Here is a 15,265-nt window from a genome sequence, read left to right on the forward strand (position 1 = left end):
TGAAAAGTAGTAGATTAGAAAAATGTTTATTAATTAATTCATTTACCTAATACGCAAAGATTAATCATGAAACTAAGTAGAACAATAAAAAATCATATATTTTTAATAAATACGCATTTTATCATTAGCAGTCATGAAACGGCATCATTAAGCTGTTCTTAGATTCTGTAATTTGTTTATACATCCCAATTTAACTACTGATCAAATCTGATATATTCAACTTAATAAACACTCTATGAATACATTTGCATAACTGGCGATCTAAATTAGAAAGAGAATAATTAACCAATAGGTAATAAAAATTTACCGTTATTTCAGAAGTATTTACAAATGAATTACACATCAATTTTGTTCATTAAATGTTTTCACCTCAGTGAAACTCGACAGCAGTAAAGCAACAATCTAATATTAAACTGTATATGCATACATGAAAAGATGCCTTTCGGACATGTCCAGATGCCATTCATAAGGACTTTAACTGCATATATGTTTTAATGGACGTTTAGGATCATGTTTGTTTGAATGTACGGGACATGGACGTGCACCAACACGACCGTTAACGCTTATTTAGTGGCGATACTAATGCAGATGCTCCGAAATTACGAGCTAAAAAAGTGTACTGATTTTAAATATGCAAATACGCTGGTCGAAGTCAATATCAGCTAGCTCATGAATGAGCAAAATCACATCTTATGCAAACTGAATTTTTCTATTTCCTGGGAAGCTCACTGATGTTATTGCAATTCTGTACATGATCTTGTAAAATAAATCTTTTTTAGAAGATATATTTTATACGGGGTGTTGGCATCATTCCTCTGGAGGTGTTGCCTGGCGGTGTTTTAGGAGTACAGAAAAAATAGAAAAAAAATTGTTATTAAAAACTGAGCAATTTGCAGAAACCTATATCAGAAAGACGGCAACAATATTTTTCAAGGTAATCTGCCTAATTAACATTACGTAAATACCTGTTGCTTCGTAATTATTAAAAACTCCGGTAAACCATGGAATTCTACAGAAAGTGACAATAAAAAAGACTACGATCAACGGTAAATTCAACAGGATTCGTTGAATGTGGAACGTACTTTTTCGAAATGTAAATTATTGTCCTCATAACCTCGAATTGATGTTTACAAATAAACATACTTTAACTCTGAACGAGTTAGTGCCTGTGTAATATCCTTAATATCCACTCATATCGAGCAGCTTCTCGTATTCGGTTAATTAACTCCTGCTCAATTTGTACCGGTGTTCAGTAAACCATTGGTTTAATGTGTCCTTGTGCAGTGTGTATTTTACATACGTGGTAGGAATGTAGCCCTTACTGGGTATTTATCTGATGCCTGGGAAGGTGTCAGTTGTTGTGCTCTGAGTACCTCTGGAAGAATCTGCTGCAACTATGTCCAATACTTGTTCTTCTGTGTCTGGAACCCGAACATCTATTGTCGTCCGCTATCTTCCTGCAGCCAATCTCCAGTGTATCTCGCCCTTTGTTGGCGTGAGTTCTTACAGCTTCTGCTATGTTACTGGGTCATTCCGAGAACAAATCGCATAATCGCAAATTCGAACGAACGGAGCTTCAAAGTAAGTCACAGTTTAACAAATTATTGTTATTATTGACAAAGGCGATTAACCTGTAACTATCTGTTCATGACAAAAAACATTATTGCCGCTTTGTCTTTTCATCAACAACTTTTTTATTATAAAAAATCGTTTTCGTTTCGTAATTTGAAGCAATTCATTGAACAATTTTAAAATCATGCTTGTCATTAAAAAATAAAATGTTTCAATATTTTTATCGTACTCTATAAGTGAGCCCCTTGGAATGACGCCAATTTTGAATCACCCTATATATGACCTTGAATTCTTTATGTGGTTTATTAGAAAGTCGGTTATTTTCCTTTATGATTCCTTTTATTGAGTTTCTACTGATAGGTAGTAACAGGTGATGAGTATTTTGTTTGAAGATAACTCAATGAAAACAATGTGTCTAGTTTAATCTGATTCAAGTGACTGATCGGAAGAGCATCAGTATAGTTAACCATTACAAGCCAAATAGCGCACATATTTTATTTGGAAAACGTACGCATGCATAAATGTTCTATCAAAAAATTCGGTGGGAAACATATCACCATCATATGTCTTTAATGCCATCGTTACATCCTTTGCTTTCTTCTTTTCTTCGACAATACCTTAAGGTATGTTAATTGCAAAGCCTCAATTCGGTTAATTCTCTGGTGAGACAGAATTCCAGTTATTACCTTTCCGTGTTTAGCGATGTATTGCTGTATGCACTTGGGACATTCTATTTATATATTCACACCAATACCTCCTTTTTTTCCTCCTCTATCTGACTATATCCTCCACCTTGCATACCGCTCTTATGTCGCTGTTTCTCACCCTGTCTCTAAGTGTCTTCCCTGCGATAATTCTTAGAGTTTTCATCTCAACTGTTCTTAGGATGCTCTTTGACTTATATGTGTCAGCTCGAGTTTCGATACCAGAAGCTAGCACCGTTCTAACACAGGACTTACAATATAAGTTATAACACATTTTTTCTTTATACAGACCGACAGTTTTTAAACAGTTAGTGAAGACTTCCATCAAACATGGCATATGCACATGCCAACAGCATTATATTCAGAATTTTGTTGCTTTTTGTGAAATCCACAAAAGTAGAAAGGAATTTTCGATGCCTAAAAGTAATATTACAACCATATCAACATCCATTGATTATTTACCGTAATGCATTCACGGTGATGATGTTTATGTTGTTGGAAAAGGAATAATCCATATTCGACATCTTCTTGCTGGAGCGTGCGTTGTAGTGGGTTTTGTTGAAATTCAAAAAAGCGTTTGTGATAAATATGTAAGAATTCTTTACTAAGTATATATTTTAAGGTTTTTGAATTAATGGAAATTAATTGTAAATATAATTTCCAGATATTGTCATAATCTTTCACTGAAACTGCACCGGTTAACAACAGCAGAAATGTTACTTAATTATTCCAAAAAGGTCTCAGCTCGTCCTTTTTCTGAATCTAAGGTAATAGCATTATGTGATGGTCGAAGTTATTACTATCGAAATACATATTCAGCATAATACAATAAGAATAATTTATCTATAATAATATAATTATAGTGGAAATATCAACAATAATTTAATAAAACTAATTACACTCAACTGAATGTCCATTTGTGTGGTGTGCACGCAATTTAATATACTCCATAATAATATTGTATAAACCGTTACATGCATGTAAAATGCAAAAACATTGCTCGAATACGTGACGTCCATACTTACGGCAGTTTAATTAATTTTCGTTAATCTCCAATCAGGTTGAGAATAGTTTTGCTGGCAGGGTAATTCATTGTGGATTTCAACTCCATCTGATTACAAACTCACATGATTAACATAATCACAGGAACATCCAGATGAAAGACAGGAAGTGCAACTTGATACATTTAAAATTCAACTAGAAGCAAACAACATTTCAGTTGAACTTTTGCTATACCTTCAGTACTATTACCAAAAATATATTCATATGAGTGTAGGGCCCCAGTTTTTACTAGTTCGCTTGGTCAATATTGAGAGTATTTTGCATCATATCAACCATGAGTTCGACTATCGGGAATTTGTCAGGTTACGCTAATACATGGAAAACCATGAAAAAATAAATGTGGCGGAATAACCGATTTGCTATAATCAATGTCTTAATATTGTTACGAGACATGACAGAGGTGCAAAAAGGTTCTTTGTTCAGAAAATCTAAACTCGAATGTCGGTCTGCATTTGTTAAAGTTTATTTTTAATCCGCGAAATCACATGATGGCAAAGTGATTTTGGTTCCTCGGTATTAAGTCAATCACGCGCCACAATCCAAACAAAATTTTTAAATAAAATTCAAGTAAGTTGTACCAGAACTTCGTCTCTTAGAGAGTCTTAACAAGGTTGATTGTCTACCAGCTTTATTAGCGCCAAGAAAAACACACGTTTACACGTTTTGGAAACTATTGTGTTCAAATATATGGTTTGTCATGGACCCACAAAAAACCGGAATTCAATTCAATAATCCGTCAGCAGTTAATTACAGTGCATAATTCGACTACGATCCTCCCCTAATGGTTAAATGTAAGAAAAGGGGATGACTTTTACTGCATCTAAATCTGTGGAATTTAGGAGTAAATGCGAATTAATTATAAAACATAAAGTGCTCTTTCCAGCAAGAAAGGAGCTGGGGTGTGATAGAAGACGCCCAATGACTCATAGAAAAGAAAATATACTTTCACATTTAATTATAGTGTCACAATTCGCAATAATAAAATATTAATTTGTTTTGCATCATTAAAAGTTTAACCGCTTTAAAACCGTTTAAATAATAAAATTTCACAGCCAACGGTAAGATTTGATTCAAATAAGAAAATTTTCAGTCACTAAACTTTTGCCAAACCTAACATGAATTATGCATACCTACCGAGGAATTAATAAACAAATATTTGCATGGGCGGAGCTCTATTATGGTTGCATGTAAATCTGAAAGATTATTGTTACCTTTGCGTGTTAGTTATTAAAGTAATATCTGTAAGAAAACATGGGCCATTAAGATACTTATGTAAGATACAAAATACATCTATTGTAAAGTGTGCCTTTAGCTGGGGTTATTGACTTTGAAATATTTGCTATTCTTAAGGAAGGGCCTGGCATAATAAGTGAATGAATCTTTGCCGCCAGGTTTAATACTTGATTATTTAATTATTTCTTCTTTAGCGACAAATAACTGTACATTTATGATTACCATTTTGTTGAACGGTCTCTCATAAATAGCGTGGTGTATTGCAAGAATAAAAGCAAACAGACAAGAAAACAACGACAATCAAGACGTATAAGAGAAATGTCTGATTTGGTTGATTATGTTAAAAAAATAATTAAACATAAATTTGCGTTAAATATGTATATTAAAAAGGTCGAAGAAAATTAGCTACTATTTAATAATTAAAATCGAAGAATATAAGTGGAAGGCGACCATTAGGATCAGTTTAAGGACTGTGTGAATATACACTTTTATTTATGTAATTATAATTATAAATCACACGCGTTAGTAGTATTATGCCCAGTCATCAGTATTTAGCAGAATTAATGTTGGCTTTTAATTTATATGTAGGTATTCTTTAAGTATCGTGTTAATTGCAATTATACATACTGCTCGGCGTAAATTCGCTTTACGCATATTAAAGTCCCTGTTCGTGAGGAATACTTTAAAAATTATACATAATTATTGCACGTAATAATTAAATTAACGTTTATTTAAGCAAGGAAATGTTTGGTGTTACTTCACTGACTGGCTAACTGAACAAAGCCATATAGTTTTGCTAAATTCTGATTGGGTATCTAATTCGGTGTTTTAATGTGATTCGCCGTAAATTGTATAGCTCGAGAAACATATTGCATTTTATTATTTTTCGAATTTATCACTACCAATCAATTAGCATTTAACGGTGCTATTACGGGGAACTGTTAATGTTTAAAATCTTTTAAGATATTAAATGTGTATACTTTTTAAGATATTAAATGTGCAATTTTTCGTTGTATACTGAATTCTTTAAATTGTTGTTTTTGAAAAATGAATATAACTATCCCGTTTTTCGGTTACAAAAAAACTATATTCAATGTGCTACCCATATTGAATAAAAAATTTGACAAAATTGAAATGGCAATCTTGGCCGAAATGTGTGAAACTTAGAGGTACGGAAATGATTGGAAATCTCCCTGTTATGGTCATTTCAAAACACCTCGGAACTTCTAAAAACTATCGCATAGAAGTTGCCACATTGGGATTAACTGCTTGGTCGGTTTACTAACAGAACTTCATCAAATTAGGAAAATCTGCTTGTTTATCATACAATAACAATGTCATTGACCGGGAGCAAACGCATCAACTAGTTTCATTTGACAACATAATGAAACAGATAATCTTCAACTTCTGATCTACAATCGGATATTCTAAAATGTAAATTAATCTTGTCGGCTTAATAGGTCATAATACATGGAACCGTAACTTGTACATGATATCAATTTGAAAAACTTCCAATGAAACGTGGCCCCGCGGTTCAGGCGAGCACGATCTAACAGTGCTTTCTCAAATGAAATTTTTTATTTAACTTTTTAGATTGTATACTTAGAAAAATTAAGAAATATTTTTTAATTGAAAAATAAATATGTATTTTCAATTGTTAAAATCAGTTTAAACTAGTTTTTTTCTATTTAATAGTTGCTGATAATATTAAGCTATGAGATGTCAAGTGCAAAGTGGCCTTTGAAGTTTTGGATAATTTGATACTCTAATAACATTTTTAACATAACAGTATATTGAAATATTTTTCAACGGATACAATTTCGAATTGTTTTATTAATTGTTATTTAAAATATTAAAAATGTTTTTCATTTAAGAGGGAATATATGGTTTGGATCACTTTGATCAATTGGTATTAAGCATAAAATTCTTGATTAGGTATAGTTTGATGGAGTAATATATTTTTTATTTGGGCATTTCTTTTACATTACTAGAAACGGCAATAAAGTCTTCAGAAACATCTGCACATCTTCACATCTTCAGGTTTGCATAAAAATTATGGTAAATGGGGGGTGTAATCTGGATTACTACCATTAGGTCATCTTTTTTTCACATCAATTTTGCGATTTTGGATATAACAAATCACTCAGGATTGCATGAAAACTGAATTTCTTTTCTTTACATTTGCTTCATTGAATGGAACTAATTCGTTGTTTGAGTACTTATAAGCAATAAGAAAAGGCTTATTTTTTTCCTAAACGAATCCATTTAGTTTTCATCCATTCAACTTTAGATTTATCAAACCCAATTTTTCTATTAGTAATTGTACTTTCTAAATTTGTGGGTTAGGATCACATAATGGTATAGGTCATATATTGTGTATTAGAATACAGAAACTACAGATAATCAGTCGTTGATGTTTAATAAATTTATAATTAAAACCGAAGTTCAGTTATAAATCAATAGCGATCGAACTGAAAAACGGATAATTGTTGGTTTCTCTTATAATTAATTACTTTAATTTTCCATTTCACGCGCTCGATTGTTGTATGCAAGAGTGCTATTGGAAGTATTCAATTATAATAAACGTCAGTACTGTGTGTCCGTGATTTAAGATTTTTCTTCCCGGCCTTTAATGTATTGCCTTGTAAAAGCCTGAGAAAGTGTATTTTAAAGGGAAATATTGTAAATCGATGTTATCATTAATAATCTTCTAATGTCCGAGTTTCTACCTGTACGAAAATCAATTGATTTGTTTTCCTGATTCTAGGAATTGTGTATTTCTCTTACTTCAGTTGAAAGAGTGAAACTGTTAGGTCATGTTAGAACTCAAAGTTACTTCAGGTTGGTTCTGTACCTATATACGTGATGTAGTAAAAGAAACTGAAATCAAAATATCCGAATCTTCTAAACGCAACATTTACGTAAATAGGCTGTACAATTGTTTGACTATTTATTTACCGTCAAATTATCTGCTTTATGGGTACTAGAGGAAAGTAATGCGATACGCTTTATTTTACACAGATTGTTCGAATATACTTTCCAAGAGATGATGATCCGTGAAATGGATTTCTAGGCGAAGTAAAATTGTTCTAAATTTGTCTTCGTTTTCACTTGGGCCAGTCACATATCCATTATCCCGATAGTGCATGCATATACATATGTACATGTTAAAATCAAATTTTAAACTTTCTGATTTATGCGGGAAAATGTGAATTATGTTGAAATGTGTTTGTATCTGGTTTTCCATAACAGCTAGGCATACCTTGTAGTCTAGAAAATAATAGTGCAATTTTGATTCGAAAAAAGTGGTGCCATTTATATGCCTGCCGTTTCTTTCGCAAATCGATTCGTCCAAGGTGTATTAAAATAAGCGAGAACCATACGAAGTAACTTGTACCAACATATGGTGAGCCGAAGCAGTTCGAATAAAAGTTGATGTGATCGCTATGCCGCCTAACAATAAATTTCCGTTCGATTGTACTTCTTCCTTTACAAGTGCGTTCATTTACATTGAGATTGAATACCAAGTCCATTTTGATGTTTGTATGTGGAAAAAGGGCAAAAAGTTCATATTTGCTACATTTTTTATATTTTGAACTTTAATATTTTGTTTTATTAGATTATTTTATTCTTCTTTCTAAAGGACGATATTAAAAAACAAGCAAGTGTGTAGATTCTTTTAGGAATAACGTAAGTATGCAGCTTTTACAAGGTTACTCCCTTTACCATCAACGCCTAAGCCATAAAACGGTTTTAAAAATATAAATGCCAGGCATCTTTGCAAATGATTTTTTGAAAGTCTAACCCGAACTTGAAATACGACTTTCGAGATCGTTAACCTTAAAGCAATTTGCGGGTAAAGCAGAGGAACCCATCACGACAAAACCTTTAATAATTTGAGGTAAAAAAATGTCTCGACTGGCTACACCTGCTGCCGGATGTTGTGAGATGGAACTTGTTAAATTTCAGATTTCTTGATACAAGTTTATCTATTGGGAAGTTGTTCAGCAATCTGGCATATATAAATTATTATTAGTGGGTTATTTGGATTGCTGCATAACGTGTTTGACATTTTTTGTTGCGGAATATTTTAATGCAAACATATATTTAAGTGTTCTTTTTCAAGTTTTCTTACCTCCGTTCATTAGCAATTTAAGTTGAAGACTAATTACTCCTATCAAACTGACAGGAAACTAAAACCTAAAAATATAGAAGGAAATCTTCTTGCATCGTTCTATTGGAAATGTTGTGTCTACTTCAACAGTATAGAAAAATGTGTCAATTTTTTATTAAACGTTAATAAGGAGCGCTAAAGTATTATACATTAATTATATAAAAGTTATTTGAAGTAAAAATCGAGGATTTACTTTTTATTTACTGTCATGGCTCATTATTTTTGTTTAGGATGGAGGGTTGTATTGCTTACACCCAATAAAAAAAAATCTTTTGATTTTCAGATATGTATTATTTATGTGTTATCTACCTTAAAATTGATGTCAATCGTACAAATTGGGAAAATTTGTGAAAACTCCTTATACAGAATGTTGGAAGTTGGAACGTTAATATTGGTAAAACTTTGAACAAGCTTTAGATCAGAATCAAATGGATATTAGGCGGCGTTCTGATTTCAAACGTTTTCACAGTTTACTTCTGGAAAAGAAAACGAATAGGTGTGGTTGGTTAGTCAAAAAGTCAATCGAGCGACAAAGTGGCACTTTTCTAGGCTAGCATTGTTTTCAATATTTTGTGTTACTTTACATTTTTCCAAAATTTGCTTTTTTTATAGCAAAAGTTCCAATAAAATTGGCCAGTCTTATTTTATTCAGTATTCAAATATCGAGAAGGGACATATTACCGAAATTGCTCCTTAAGCACGAATGAAGATGATTATTTTTTGCGTTGTCTCAGTTTTTAAAGTAAAAACAGTTTTAAAATAAAATATCAAACAAATCATACCTCAATGATCAGACGTTACTAGTTTAATTTTGGATCTTTTTTCATAGGCATCTGTGATCTGTTACTAAAGGTATTTGATATTTCAAATTGCTTAATCTAATTTAATTTAGGTATTAAGCTGCTGAAAACCCTATTACGAAATCATCTTTTCCATATCCTACTTATAGAAGCCAAAATTCTTAAATTTTATTGATGCATCTGAGAGCAATATCAATAACACTTTGGTAACAACACACACAACTTGGTAATAATAAAACGAGTGGTTTTCAAATGGCTAGTGCTTGCTAGTGAAAATAAATATAAATAAATCCGGACCCTGTTAGGTCCAGATTAAAGTGTCATTGTAATTTAACTTGGCACTCCCGTATATTGCATTAAAAATTGTTTGGATTCCCACATATGTTTACTTCAGATGTATTTAAAGCGCACTTTTTATTAGCAAGCCAAACTTATCCGGTAAGTTAACTTGTTATGCCGCTCTTCGTTTTCCATCAGCAACAACGGGAATTCAAATGTGCATTTGAAATATTAAGCAATTTAAAAGATAAATGGAAATCGCCATGCCTCCAGTGCCCCATCATACTTCCGGATGATGATAATGTATTGAATAAATTACGACCTTAGATGATTTCAACAATTTGTTGATTAATTTTCATTAGAAACACCAATTTGTAAATTTATGCGGGAAACTCAGCTAGCATGAACCAGTATTGCGAAATTCAGCAAAGAGCAATAACTAGCAGGTTTGAAAATTTAATGCAAGCAAAATTTTACTGAGCGCCCACTCAGAAAATATTTGATTATGGGTTTTAACAACAATAATTGAAAATCTTATATTTATAATTTAGTGTGTTAATTGTTAGATTTTAGTTTGTAGTAGTATGCTTTGGATTGGATCATACTGTAGTTTGCAACATTAATAGCTACGTTAACTTGCATTGGATTTGAAAACTGGAACCACTTGTTTAAATAAACCACAATAACTAATAGCCGTAATAGCAATAATGGAAACACGTTGCTACTTTTACTAATTATTTGTAAATGTATGCAAGAAACAGTGCAACTTTGAAACAACATTAGAAAAATGATTCGAACAATTTCCAAAATCTGCTTAATTTTAAAAGCTTCTCTTTTTCAATGTTTTCCCACTCAATTACAACTTCCTTTAATAATAGCGCTAGAAGAAGGAAGAGCGCTACTTTTTGGGAGCACACTACAATATCTTTACTTATGATATCAGTTGATCTTTAATTCAAAACATAACTTTCTCATCTTGAAAGGACCTGCAGCTGAGAACAAGTGCAAAGTTGCTGGTGCACCACACTTCCAGCGGAGGCACCGGCTTCTCGGTCTTCATGGTCCACTTCGTGCTTCGTGTTCGTGCTTCAGTCAGTTCTTGTCCTTGCTTCTTCATAGACGCTCACTTTGGTGCCCCGTTCAGTCCGTTTGGCCCCCAAAGCTCGCGAGCTTCGCGATAGTTAGCGGTCTCGGTCATCTTTTGACCCTGATTTTGCGGGGTGTTTATCGACAGTTTGAATATACTTTTTGTGACTTATTCCCCATATTATTATAGTAACGCTGATTATTTGGGTACTTTGGTCATATTATAGGAGATCAATTGGGGTTTGTGATTTTTTTGGCCTGTTACCGAATCTAATGTTGTTTATTGCTATGAGTTATTGGTACATCCACAGGACATTTTATTGTTCAAGATATATTGTACATTTTTTTTAATTAATTTTAATAATATTTTGAAATTAAGTAGGTACAGGTACTTTTTTTAATTTCTAAGAATCAACAATTGATATCAACTGTATGCTGACAGATCTTCGAAATTTGTCATAATAAAAGCCATAGGATTTTCGGTAATTTTCAGTAAATTTTTCAAATGTTTTACGAGAGGTTTTTATTTCTTGTATATGAATAATAATTGTTCATTTATTTAAGAGGTTGATTATTTCAATTTAACTTAAAAGGATTTTAACCACGGTTAAGCTGTTATATAAACTAACCGTAACTTTTTGTTGCTGTTAAAAGATTTTTTTGTCGCTCTTAGTAACTAACATTTTAGAAAAGTTTTTTGAGAATAATTCAAATTTAGTATCTAGCTAATGTAAGTTAAATTGTACCGTAACCTCCGCTGCATAAAAACAATATATTTTCCTCAATTACTATTCAAAATGACCATCATTTATTTAATATAATGTTTATTTTTTCAAGTCCGGCTGAATGGTGTGAACATGTTCAAGAGAGTAGACTTTGCAGCTATTTTAACATAAATGTTTAAAAATATGAGAATAAAATTTAGCTTTTGCTTAAGTTTTAAAGTAATATTGTGTGCAAATATATGTTTCCAAATAACCAAAGTATACGGTTTCATGCAAGTTTTTTATCCTATTAGGCGTTTTGTGTTCGAGATCTCTTTACTTTTACTTTCAAATTTTTATTTAATAACGGTGATATGTTTTTATCTACAAGTGTCTAATATTTCAAAAATCAAACTAAATTTGTTTACTTAATATCAGAGGATTAATCTGATAAGTCCGACTTTGCCAGGGAAATTGTAGTAAAGTTGCATTATAATTTGCAGCAAAAGAAATGCATACCTACTTCAAGGGTTTATTCTCGTAAGCTCATTAGGAAATATTGATTACATAAGTTACGAGAACTGTTTAATCAAATTACTTACTTGCATATACCACAGTAATAATAACTAATTTAATTGCACGACAATAGATCCCAAAGCAATTGCACTAAAAACAAGATTTGAATTTTTAAACGTTAACGAAAAGTTTCGTTAAATGAAGGCCGAAAAATTGCAATGCTCAATAAGCCGAGCAAGTCGTGAATAACTTTCCGCTTGCTTCACATACATTTCCTCTAACCATGCCCAAATAATCTACGTTAGGATCGTGTTACAGTGACCTACAATTAAGCCAAATCGAATTAAAAGTAAAATCGGAACCAATATAAAACACTGCCGTCGTTAATCCCCTTTAACACCAAACCGTAAATCAGTAAATAGTTGAGTGAAACAGACCGTATCGGTCTACATTAGAAGCCCATTAATCGGTTAATGGCCTAATCGGCCTAAGTGGTTAATTAGAGAATGAGTGAACGATAGGATTCAAAAAAGGAATAAAAAATGTCGAGCACACAAAAGCCGAAGTATATGGGAACACCTTTTATTAAGAAAATTTACGAGACTCACAAGAAGTGGTTGGGAGGTGAGTCTAAGTCGCAGAAGCAGGAAAAAACTGAATACGCCAGGAGAAATTCGTCAATCGAACCGCAGAAAGTACAGCCTAATTATGAAAATGCGAGCAACTGTGAAGTGGAAGAAAAACGATCAATTGCCGGATCGGACCTTGATTCTTTACAGAGTGATAAGCTAAGAATAGTCATTAATACCTTCGACAAAATATTGGATGAATACAGTAGTATCTCTTCGGATGTTGCTAAAGACAAATCCTTCATTATTCATGGACCTTATGTAAATAATATTGAAGTAGATCCCAGTAAGTTTATTTCTGCGATAAGCCCACCAGTGCCCAAGCGACATTTATCACAAAGGCAACCACCGGATCACCCTGCGCTCCCTACTAAGGTTGCCATTAAAATTGTACCACCTCCAAGAAAGCATGCAGTCTCCAAAACACTGATCAATGATGAAAAGAAAGTCACCGAACAAGAGGTACTAGCAGTAATTCCCAAAGCTTCTGTGGCACCAGCTATGGTTACGTCTAAAAGTAGCACGAAAATACCTAAGCTAGTCAAAGCCAAAACATGCAGTATAATAGAGTCTAAATGCATTTTGAAGAAAACCAACTCGACTAACGGCCTTGGTCAACTATCATTTAGTCAACCAAGCACATCGAACAAGACTAAAAGCATGACAAATCTGGATGTAAATGCTTCCATTTGTCCCAAGATTGTGCCAATTTCCATTGATGTTTCAAAAGCAGTGAATGAAAAACCACAAGAATCTATTCAGTCTCGTGCAGAACCTGCTCCAAAAATTCCTCCAAAGCCTGCCCGCTCATTGATGCAATTGGACATTATCAAAGATACTCTGCCCTCTAGGGCAAAGCCACCAATAGAATCTCCAGTGAAAGTTAAAGATCTAGTAAAACGTCTTAATAGTCTCACGGACTCTCCAACTGCCGATGCCCCTTTGCAAGTGCCCACTCTCTCTAAGGCTGTAAGTACCACTAACTTAAGCCTGTCGAAGAAGCATGGCTCTGTAAGTAAGATACCAGTAAATTCCAACTTGAGAAAGAGTTTCCCTAGCACTCCTTGTCATCTAGATAAACTAGATAATAACGGATGTGTATCAGTGGGGAGAAAATCGAGCACAAGCCTGAACAAAGCAAGGAGTGTTCAGAACTTAGCCAAGCCGAAACTGTCTTTGTCAATGTCTATCTCGAGTACTACAGATGAAGAGAAGAAGGCTGTAACGAAAGCTAAAAGTGTGCAGAACTTGGCAAAACCGAAACTGTCTCTAGCCAAGCCTGTTGAGAAAGGACTTGGGAAAAGCGTGCCTGACTTGGTGAAGAATAAACCGTATTCGAGCAAGCCTAAGGTTTTTACAGGATCATCGGAGAGTGTGAACAGAGTCAAGGTTTCCAAAAACATTGCAAAAATGCCTGAGGTGAAAGCCAAAGTTTCATCAGGAATTACTGTTATCAAAGCAGGAACTTCATCTTTCCCTAATGCTGCCAAATCCACATCCAAAGCAGCAAGGGATGTTGCTAAATTTAAACCAAACGTAAAAAGTACTCAGAATGCCATGCTGCTTGCCAGGTCAAAGACCAAAGCCATGGATCTCGTTGATGGATCTAGTGTACCTTCAAAGAACCCAATAAAAAGAACCGAAACTTTGTCATCGAAAAGCAGACCCTCTGATGTCACAAGGCAGGTGTCGGCTATTAAAGGCACGAAAGATCTTAGAGATAAAAATGTCTCTTCAGCCGTGAAAAAAATTGAAAACCGGGATGAAGTACACACAGGCGTTAAAGTAGTTAGAAACCAAACTTTCAAGAAGTCTGATTTACCGGCAGGTTTCAACGAAGTTAAAAGAGCCGCGAAAGCGTCTGTACAGCACAGGGCACAATACGAACCAAAACTAGTTGAAAAATCAACGAAAATTGCTGACAAAAGTTCGCTTAGAAAATCCAGTCCTTCCAGAGTTAAGCTCGACTTGGAAAGAACCAAAAACTTCTTGGATATGGTCGTGACGAAAGACGAGTCGAAGTTTTACTTGGATCCAGGTGATTATATCAAGAGCAGTGCAACAAAAGAAGGCGCTAATATTAGTGATGGAAAGAATTTGGACTACAATTCTGATGATTCTGGAAATATATCCACTGAGGTCGATTGTGATGAATTGAATTCCACCGTTTCATCAGTTCGAAGCAGAACCAGTACGGAATCATTGCCAACAGTTTTGGATGCATCCGGTGCTTCAGTTCCCAAAAACTTAAGTGCTCCTTGTGCAATTTCCATTGTTCTGGAAGATGTTCCGAAGAAGGTTTGTTATGTTACGTTTTATAGTTGCCTAATTACTATTGTTGTCATTTAACTGCTTGAAATATCACGATATGTTTTTTTGCTTTTATAGTTTCCATCTTTGGGAGTTTAAGCTTAAATTGTTTGGTGACAAATTTTATTATCAAAGTACGCTTTTGGACGTCTCCTTTTCGATGCATATAGATATAATTTTTTGATACAGATACGGA

At 33.5% G+C, this 15,265-nt stretch overlaps 1 protein-coding gene across 7 annotated transcripts in view; it reads left to right on the forward strand.

Annotated features, from left to right (window-relative positions):
* LOC109537778 (unconventional myosin-XVIIIa) overlaps positions 1-15,265 on the forward strand; it is a 158,599-nt gene that overhangs the window by 98,179 nt on the left and 45,155 nt on the right. The window contains exons 1-2 of one of the 7 annotated variants that reach the window (XM_048665603.1): positions 10,908-11,150; positions 12,436-15,057. The exons of 3 other annotated variants lie outside the window; for them this stretch is intronic. In XM_048665603.1, the coding sequence (XP_048521560.1) occupies positions 12,673-15,057 (2,385 nt within the window). In that variant the 5' untranslated portion in view covers positions 10,908-11,150; positions 12,436-12,672. Of the gene's footprint in view, positions 1-10,907; positions 11,151-12,435; positions 15,058-15,265 lie in introns of those variants that run through there. 3 more of the 7 variants (XM_019904661.2, XM_019904663.2, XM_019904662.2) reach the window with 3 other exon arrangements.

This window comes from Dendroctonus ponderosae, unplaced genomic scaffold, assembly GCF_020466585.1.
Source record: "Dendroctonus ponderosae isolate FM_Combo_2020 unplaced genomic scaffold, Dpon_F_20191213v2 Dpon_F_20191213_4, whole genome shotgun sequence".
In the NCBI taxonomy this organism is placed as follows: Eukaryota; Metazoa; Arthropoda; class Insecta; order Coleoptera; family Curculionidae; genus Dendroctonus; species Dendroctonus ponderosae.